This window comes from Hypomesus nipponensis, chromosome 1, assembly GCF_054491055.1.
Source record: "Hypomesus nipponensis isolate SF chromosome 1, ASM5449105v1, whole genome shotgun sequence".
NCBI classification, from domain to species: Eukaryota; Metazoa; Chordata; class Actinopteri; order Osmeriformes; family Osmeridae; genus Hypomesus; species Hypomesus nipponensis.
This window is the reverse complement of record NC_140361.1, coordinates 8,692,506-8,702,500: the sequence shown is the minus strand read 5'-3', so window position 1 is coordinate 8,702,500 and position 9,995 is coordinate 8,692,506. Positions and strand designations below refer to the sequence as shown.

Sequence of the window (9,995 nt, the reverse complement as noted above, 5' to 3'; positions counted from 1 at the left end):
ATATAATGGTCAGATTCTTTGCTGTGGAGATTTTCTTCACAATGAGGAGTATATAAACAGCCCAGTGCTATAATAAAAAAGACTGTTTGGACTGATACACCTTCATTTGAAATGAAGAGTAAGAGGTACAAAGCAATTACGGGTGTGACAAAGAGACACCAATTTACCGAAACTAATCTGGCATGTCAAATGTTTGCTGTCAGTGTACAATGTGTGTACGACCACTAGAGAATCATAGTCAATACAACTGCAGCTAGGTAACTGCATCCAAAGACACATACTGTGCAATGTTCTTTAATTATGTCCTCAGGCTGAAGTCATCGACACCGAATCCTGGTGCCTTGGGAGTCCATTGATTGATTTGTTAACAGACTGATTTTAAAATGCTCAATGATTGTCCCAGATTTGGTCTGTACCAATCCCAGAGGATAGTCGATCACTCTGTTCTCCTGGTCAGGATCTGCTGTAGTCCTTTTCTGGTGTAATCTTCATGTTACACTGCATGGCTCTTCACAACACTTGCATAGACTTGAGATACCTTTGTTTTATTAGGTTTGTTCTTGGGTTCACAACACTGTTTCTCCTCAAAGGTCCTATTTGTGTTAAGAGTATGTCATACTACTGTATAGCCAATGTGGTCCTTATTGCATGGGAGCCGCGAGGAGAAGCAGGGAGCAGAGAGGAGAAAAGGAGGAACACAAAGGAGGAGAGGAGCAGAGAGGAGCTGAGAGGGAAAAATCAGATGGGAGAAGAGGACCAGCAGAGAAAAGTAGAGAAGAGCAGAGAGGACAGAGAGAAACAGAGAGAAGAAGAGAGGACAGAAAGAAGCAGAGAGAAGAAGAGAGGACAGAGAGAAGCAGAAAGAAGAAGAGAGGACAGAGAGAAACAGAGAGGACAGAGAGAAACAGAGAGAAACAGAGAGGACAGAGAGAAGCAGAGAGAAGAAGAGAGGACAGAGAGAAACAGAGAGAAGAAGAGAGAACAGAGAGAAACAGAGAGAAACAGAGAGAAGAAGAGAGGACAGAGAGAAACAGAGAGAAGAAGAGAGGACAGAGAGAAGCAGAGAGAAGAAGAGAGGACAGAAAGAAGCACGGAGCTGGGCAGAGAACAGCACAGCAGTGAAGAGATGAGAAGAGAGAAGCAGAGAGAAGCGATGAGATGCATTAAGAAGGGCAGTGAAGAGCAGATTGAAGCAGAGAAGCGTTAAGCCGCAAAGAAAGAAGCAGAATGAAGGGTTGAGCAGAGCAGAGCAAAACAGGGAAGAGCAGAGAAGAGCAGGGAAGAGCAGGGAAGAGCGTAACACCAATTAAGAGGTGATGTCGTCTGAGGTTCATCACTCAAGCTGCTCCAGTGCAGACTAATTACCAGGGCACGGACATTAATGGAATAGCTTGGTTCTGGCTGGGGATTAATCTGTGTGTGTGTGTCTGTGCGTGTGTGATTAATTGAGACCCCTGCTGGCTTCTTGGTGACCTTGAGCATCCCTACAGGAGGGAGATGGACCGGAGGGTGGAGGGAGCAGGGCTTGATGAGCCAGGGTGAGCCAAGACGTGGGGAGGTGGTGGTGGTGGTGGTGGTGGGACAGCATGATGTACTGTCTGGGTGGTTTGTGTGTTTGTCAGTGGGTGGGTGCATCTATCTATGTGCTCATGAGCGTAAGTGTACTTTATGATACAGTGACGTGCACACACACACACACATACACACACACACACAGAACACTAGCTTTAACAAGGCTCCACTGGCTCAGCCAACGCTAAGACACAGTGTGTATTGATCCTTTCCACTCCATAACTCTACCACATGGCTCCCCGGGGGGAGGGGGGGGGGAGGGGGGAGGAAGGGGGGGGGGCAGTAATGGACCTACCAATGACGTAGGTCAGCAGCAGGCCAAGAGCCAGCGTCAGAAGCGAGGCTGAGAGGGCCGTGCACTTCCAGCTGCAGCAGCGGTGAGGCTTGTTAAAGGTGAACAGGGGCCGGGTCACTGTCCCGCGAGGGAGGGGCCGGGGGGGCGGGGAGTATACGGTACCCGAGGTCAGGGGGTAGCCCTGCCCCGCCCCTGACAACAGCGCTGACGAACCGGAGCCTTGCTTGAACAGGAAGTGCCTGTGGAAAGGCGGGAGAGAATTGAGGTTAGTGTGACATGACGCCGGCAGAGAACCAGGAACCATAGTGCACTGCCATTTTATATGTCAGTGTAAACATTGAGTGTTATCCAACACTAAGTCCTGACCTTGCATTGGGAAGTATTGAAGAGATTAAGAGAAAACAATGCAGGCAAATCTAAGGTTTTTCTGTCTCTCTCTTTTTTTTGGTCTCTGTCTATCCGTCTCCTTTTCTTTCTTTTTTATGACACAGAACTGTGAGTATTCTTAGATATACTGACAGCAGTGTTTGCCCCCAGTCTCTCTCACTGTCCATCCCTATTAAATGTGTATGAGTTATATTTTCTAGAATATTCCATGCGATGTGATTCTGATGATTTTGAGCAGCTGTGACTGGCCTGGCTAGGCAATGAGATGCCAGGAGGCTGGCCGAGGGTTGATTTAAGGGATGGGAGGATGGAGAAAGAGGATGAGTGGGAAGAGAAATGCAGGGTGGGGGTGGGGGTGGGGGTCATGTTTTGCAATCCGGTCCCCTTGGGGGCTCTGGGAGGAAACAGAGTTTACGGGGGCAGACAGGAGACTGACAGTAGCACTTGACACAGGTCTCTCTCCTTCTCCCTCCCACTCATTCTCCCTCTCTCACCCTACCTCTTTTCACCCACTCCCCTTCTCTCAGCCTTGCGACCTGTGTTCCTGTACTGTTCTGTGTGATCAACATGAGAGACAGAAGGGTTATGCTCATCCTCTGCAACAGAGGCCCTGACTCTGACAGGTCACATGACTCTGACAGGAGGTCACATGACTCTGACAGGAGGTCACAGGGGAGCCAGAGAAGAGCAGTCAGGACACACACAGGAGCCACGCAGGAGTCAACTGGACGAGGACAGAGCTATGTAATAGGCATATAGAATGGTGGAAACAAACACACAGAGAGAGACAGAGAGAGAGACAGAGAGAGAGACAGAGAGAGAGAGAGAGAGAGAGAGAGAGAGAGAGAGAGAGAGAGAGGGGAAAGAAGGAAGGAAGGAAGGACAAAAGAAAGCTACAAGGTAATGGATGTGAAACACAAACACCAATACTTAATCCACTCACACAGAAAGACAGAAACTCACACACATAAAAGCATGACCAGCCACAAGGTTCCACATGCACCCCTGGCGTTACTGTCTAATACTGAGGCTCGTCTAACCCTCACACCCCTCTCTAGCTCCTCCCTCTCTTCCCTTGATTGTCCCAGACAGTAGCCAAAGGCTATGCCCATAAGGCCCACAGCAGATTTCCTGAGAGAGACAGAGAGTGAAAAAAGGAATAAGAAAGAATAAGAGGAAGAAACCGAGGCTGTCTACTCAACAGGGACACAGTGTGTGCGTGTGTGCGTTTTATGTGCTGATTATTTTGTTTGTTTGTGTGTGTACGTATAAGGAGACATGTGTGCATTGTTGACAGTCCAACTGTCCGCCCTCCACCATGTCCTGTCAGATGTATTGAATCCCCATATCTGAGGGCTTGCTCACAGCGCCCCCCTCCCCCCCCCCCCCACACACACACACCACCAAGCCCATATATACAGCAAGATACAAAAAATCCATGGACACTTCAAACCATCTTAATCTTCCCTGTCGGAATGTCAATACGTTTCAATATGGATTCATCACATAAGACGGCCGTGGAAACACAGACGTGTGTTTTTGCCCGCGGAGTTCACTGATGCATACAGTTTGGATCAGGAGCATCGCTTATAATCCCACCTGGGTGACAGCAACTGCCCATTGAAGCATGCTAAATGTGGAGATAATCTGGTAATCCTGAAACCCATGGATGAGATCGGTATGATGTGCGCAGCCGTGGCAGAGAAATACAGTAGGAAGACACAATACAAGACATCATTTGGTTAATGAATGTGTGTGCGCTCAAGTATGTGTGTGTGTGCATGTAGCGACAGGCAGTGACTAAGGAATAGACGAGTCTCATAATTAGCCTATCCCGTCCTACAAGTGTCTCTACATCGATATTTATATCCCTGACCGTCTGATGAATATAAATCGTCATCGACATCAAATTCTTTCTTCCTCTGTCAAACGGGTGAGGATCTCATTATCTCTGGGTTCATTTCTTATTAAAAGCTTCTCGTCTGGCCGTATCCTAGACTCATCCTCCGTCATTCTCCCATCTCCTGCCTCAGCTGGTCGTCCGATGTTCCTCATTACACACGCAAACACGTTCTCGCTTCTCCGGGTGGAGAGAACCACAAGCAGATGCTGGCCATGAAACAATGCTGTAATTGGTTATTACAAATGCACTGAATGTTTCATTCTCTGATAAGGTTGTGTGAACACAAACGATCCAAATGTTTGGAGAGGTTGTTCTGAAGCTAAACGTACAAATATGTATATATATTTTTGTTTACAATAAACTTTCAATGAAACACTACTAAGTAGAACATTTGGCCTTTGCCTTAAACAATCAATTCTAGCTACTTCACTTTATTACACCCCATAGCTGGACTTTTCTAATTCTATGGATCTAGACCCATTAGAATTATATTGGAGACCCACCTGGTCTCCAAGGGGATGTTGCTGTTGAGAGCCCAGCTGTTGTGGAGCTGTGTTGGGTCTGCGCCCGCGCCGGTCTCTCCACCCCCCTGACCAGTGTGGCAGCGCGTGGGCATGGTCTTCCTCTGCAGGGTGACCTGGGCGTAGGGCGTCGGACGGGCACAGGTGCACGAGTGGGGGGGAGGGGGCGGTGGCGGAAGCGGCCGGAAGGTGAACTGGCCACCTGGACTGCTGGGGAGCTCTGCGGAGGCAAAAGTCCATTTTAGAGTGTTGAGAATTATTACTATTCGTATTATTACTGCCCTGCAATGCAGAAACTACTTGCCTGTCTGCCTGTCTCTATTTCGGCCTGTATTTTGGTCTGCCTGGACCACAATATAAATAAACTGTTGGCTAAATCCATCACAGAGTAGTCATTAAAGAGTTGACCGTCTGGTCCTAATCTTTCTCAGCCAGTCAGTCAGTCCAGCAACATTATCCCATGTGAAGTTTACTATATGATTTATACTGGTCTCGATGGAGCTGACCACCTGCACTGCTGACTTCTAACCCCAGGGCAGCAAACATCTCTCTACTTTTCCCTCCAACTATCTCTTTTGGTCTCTCTCTTTCTGACCCTATCCTTCCCTTGTCTATCTCCATTCCTTACTCTCTATTTCTCTTCCCCTTCCTCGCTCCTTGTGGCATGGGGGGGAGGTGGGGTGGGGAGGTGGGGGGGGGGGGGGGCGGTTGGGCGGGTGGGAGGGAGGAGGAGATAAAAAAAAAAGTCCCTGAGGTTGTGTGCTTAAACGCTTCTGTATATTTATGTTTGTTTTAGCTGTTAGTTTGTACATGCATCTGGTTGTTTGTGTATGTGCCCCTAGCCACAGGAATAACTGTCAGAGTGTGTGTGTTGGCATGTGTGTGTGTGTGGAGAGAGAGCCGGGACCAGAGAGGAGGGGATGGAGGGTAATCTTGGTGCAGAGGGTGACACCAAGACCAGGCTATCCAGATGGCGCATTAGAAGGCTTAGTTCTTGCAGTTCCCCAACAACACTGCCAAGTACCCCCCCCCCTCTCTCTGTCTCTTTCACCTCCCTCTCTACGATGTGTTTCTGTGACGTTATTAAATGCTCCATGTAACCCAAATAGGTCTGTGGATGTAGGACAGCAGTCCAGCCGGCAGTCACACACACACACACACACACACACACGAGCATGTGCACACACACGCACACTATGATGTCCAAAGAGGAAATTGATTAGTAAGAGAGTAAAACATTTTGTTGTCGGTTTTTCTTCGTTTTGAACACTAACCTTCACCCTGTGAAGGGTTTCACATTGGATGTGAAGAGATCTAATGAACATTACCTAGACACTTCAGATAGTGCATGCATGTCATTTAAGACAATATGGGTCAGTATAATAACCATAAACCACAGAACAGGATTAAGTATTAAAGACAGATTCAAATGTGCAGATTTATTTATTTTTTGTTCTCAGTACGCACACCTGTGCACACACACACAACACACACCCCCTCCACACACACACACATGTACATAGACACACACACACAGTATACGTGCACTTGCACAAACATTAATTAGTCCAAACATAATGGAGTTTCTAACAGTTAGCGTTAATGGATCAACCTGTGAGATAGAATCAGAGTCTTCCTCATTAAAATGTTCCTTCTTACAGTGTTCTCATACACGCCATATGTTCTCCCGTACATTCACATTTTTATTTCTAATTGGAGGGAGCCCTAGAAAGTTCTTTAACGAGCGTCTGGGAAGCAACGTAGCCGAGAGAAGAGTGCCAGGCGTCGTTCTAAACTGCATTAGCGAGGACATGTGAAGTATGAATATTTATTCAGTTGCCGTGCCTGTCAAGAGCATCAACATTCCACCTGTGCAACCAAATGTTTCTTCACTCCTCTTCCTCCTCCCATTCTCGTCTTCCCTCTGGTTCCCTCCCTCTCTCCTTCTCTCTTCCAGAGTGTAAAGGGTAAAAGGGAGCTTGTGGGCATGCGTAAAGCAACATGCTCATCAATAAATGGACAAAATACCTAAAGCTGTCCTACCTGACAGACATGTGTGTTATGACTTGTCTCCTAACCAGTAGTGTAAATATTCTGTCCACAGACTTCTCAATAACAGGCGAACTCCCGCTGTTAGGAACAAAGTCTTTCTAATTTCCCTAAGGAGAGTTTTTCATCTCCGTCTCACCTAATTGAGTTGAGCTAACTTGCTACAAAGTTTTTTTCACGTTTGCGCAGACATACAGTATAAAATAAATAATTAACCTTGTAGAAAGGTCAGAATGCTGGAATTAGAACTGAAAGGGTATTTTCTCCCTAAAGAGCAGTGACCCTGCTGGTAAGAGTCTGGGGGAGCCACCTGTCTCTAATGACCACCGCGAAACACAGGAGGTGGAGGACTCACACAGTACTAAAGAAGGAATGAATTATTACTGAGTTGGAAGTTTGCAGGTAAGATCCAATTAAAGTAATCTATTATGGGATGATAATGATGATGAAAGTGAAGAAAATGGGGGATTGTAGATTCAAATGATGAATATGATGAATATGATGACAATAATGACACCGATAGTGACAATGTTGATGGCGGTGGTGGCATGGATGGCGCTGATGGCAACGACGATGACATGATGGCGCTGACAACAATAAGTGGAACGATGATGAAGATGTGGCCATCACCAACGCTTGGAAGTCAACCTCGTTCATCTGCAATCAAAGACAAAGAAGCATCTGACTTTAGCTGCAGGGAGCTTTCTATTAGGGAGACACAGTGTGATACCTATTTAACAAACTGGCACAATTGCAAGGCCCAATTAAAATAAAGGAAGACAAATGGTAAAACTGAGTTCAATAAGCAAGTTTTCACTTTAAAGCCAAACCTAGTCAGCTCCAATAAAGCTAGGTAATTAGCATGCACACATCATTTGATGCTGCTCCCAGACAGAACTGCCATTATAAGATAGAATGAACTAGAGGCTGACTGTGAGGCTACACAAAATCCATCTCCAACTCTACAGATCCACAGCATGAGTATGTATGCATGTGTGTGTGTGCGGGTGCCATGGGCATAAATACCACATGAATGTCACCAATGTGTGTGAGTGTGTCTGTGTTTATCCACGTGTGTGTGTGTTCTTGCATCAACTGCATCCCCACAAATATAATAGTATTCTGGCATGTTTGGGCTGCAGGTGATTTTGAAAGAAGCAGTAACTCCCAAGAGAGACAGAAAGGGAGAGAGAGGGGGGAGGGAGAGGGAGAGAGAGATGGGAAGAGGGAGAAAAGCAGAGGGAGAAAGTCAAAGAAAAGCAACAACAAAAAAATCGGAGGTGTGTGAGAGAGAAAGTTGGAGGAAAAGAGAGAAGCAGAGTGAGAGAAAGAGAGACGGAGACACAGATAGAGAGAGACAGAGAAAAAAATGATCTAGAGCGTTTGACTACCATTCTACAGGGAACCGTCAACTATCACTCAAAACCACTACAGGGGCCAAGGCTCAAAACTCAATTTTAAAAGCTCAAAAGTTAGCAATGAATCAGTGTTGAGAACTGCAGTTGTCTGATAGTGTATGCTACAGCACCTGTTGCTGAGCTGGGAGTCCTCCTAGGCTGACCTGCAGTGCAGGGCGCAGGTTTGCTGTATTCTCCTGAACGCTGAGCTCAGCTCTCCTTTGAGAGGAAGAGTCGGAGACTGACCTTGTCTGTGCTACAGTAACATAGACTAGTGTGTGTGTGTGTGTGTGTGTGTGTGTGTGTGTGTTGATCTGAGGGCTGGGGGGGGAGTGACTCTGCTGTTGGAGCGCGCCCAGTAGAGACCTGGTGCCACACGGATCATTAGGCTCAGTGTGAATATGCATCAACAGGGTGGGGATGGGACAACATCCTGAGGAGACACACTGACACACACACACACACACACTCTTTTCCTCTTTCTCTCTCCGGCTCTGCCTCTCTCTCAAACTACATGGATATAAGCAGGCAAAGTACCCTGGGCTCAACAGCTTCTCGGAAATTGTCTGTCTGTCTGTCTGTCTGTCTGTCTGTATGTCTGTCTGTATGTCTGTATGTCTGCCTGTCTGCCTGTCAGTCTGTCGGCCTGTCTGCCTGCCTCTCTACAGGGTGTCCTATCTGAATGCTCTTGCAGAACCTCCATCAGACTGAGGCTGCAGGTAATGCAGCCTCACAGAACAGGCAGCCAGGCCAGCCCATGAATGCTAATGAATTGACTGGCTTTATCGCTTGGCTTCCCGGCCTCCTTCCCCTATGCCACTCTCTCTCTCTCTCTCTCTATCTCTCCCTCCCTCTCTCTCTGTTCTTCCACCACAGTACTGCAGGGATACAGACATGGAGAGCTGATGGAGAGACAGACAACATGGCAGGCACACCCACACACACACAGATGCACATCCACACAGATGCACACACACACACACAGATGCACATCCACACAGATGCACACACACACAGATGCACATCCACACATACATTCACTCACTCACTGACTCACACTTGAATACTCACTCACTCCTGTCAGAGCTGTCACATACTCTCAAACATACCCCCCCCACACACACACACTCACACACTCACACACACACAGGCAAACCATGGGAGCCACACAATCAGAGTTCCAGAACACAAACACTAGTGGGTAGACTGGGTGGCACCAGTTTAGAGGACAGAACCACTTTCTCCAAACATACCTCCCTCCGTTCCACACCAAGATCAACACCCGCCTCTTAATTGGTGTCGATTTGGACCACAACGATGATTTATCATCCAGAACTCCCTCAACAGAATATCGGAAACCCAATCATCTCTAATCCATTTGACCTTGAGTCTGAGCCAGAATTAGCTTCTTCTATTGACACCATGGCTCTCATACTCACTCTGAAAAATACTGAAAAAGACTCAACAAAAGAGTTTTAGAGCTTGAGAGTTTTAACACACTTGAAACTAAGATTTTCTCAATGAGAGTCTCATCTCAGCCAGACAAAGGACTCTTCAGAAGGGCCCATTTCTCCACAGCTCAAGAAAATGGTCATTGAGATCTACCTCAAGTCTACTGACATAGTTAGTTTGTGCAGGTGCCCTAATGTGGGTGGTGTGAGTGTGTTTGGTGTGTGTGTGTGCATGTGAACATGTGTCTGTGTGAGTTTGTATATTTTAGCGGGCATCTATGTGTCTGTCTGTGTGTCTGTGTGTCTGTCTGTGTGTCTGTGTGTGTGTCTGTGTGTGTGTCTGTCTGTGTGTCTGTCTGTGTGTCTGTGTGTGTACTGGTCTGTGTGAGGGATCCTGTGCGTGTGCAAGCATACATTCTC

General features: G+C 47.1%; 1 protein-coding gene across 1 annotated transcript in view; it reads right to left on the bottom strand.

Moving 5' to 3' along the window:
* The window catches only part of LOC146302388 (teneurin-1-like), a 92,820-nt gene that overhangs the window by 61,631 nt on the left and 21,194 nt on the right, over positions 1-9,995 (bottom strand). The window contains exons 3-4 of the mRNA XM_084699038.1: positions 4,661-4,898; positions 1,868-2,106 (exon numbers count right to left, since the gene is read on the bottom strand). Coding sequence (XP_084555164.1) covers positions 1,868-2,106; positions 4,661-4,898 — 477 coding nt within the window. The remainder of the gene's footprint in view (positions 1-1,867; positions 2,107-4,660; positions 4,899-9,995) is intronic.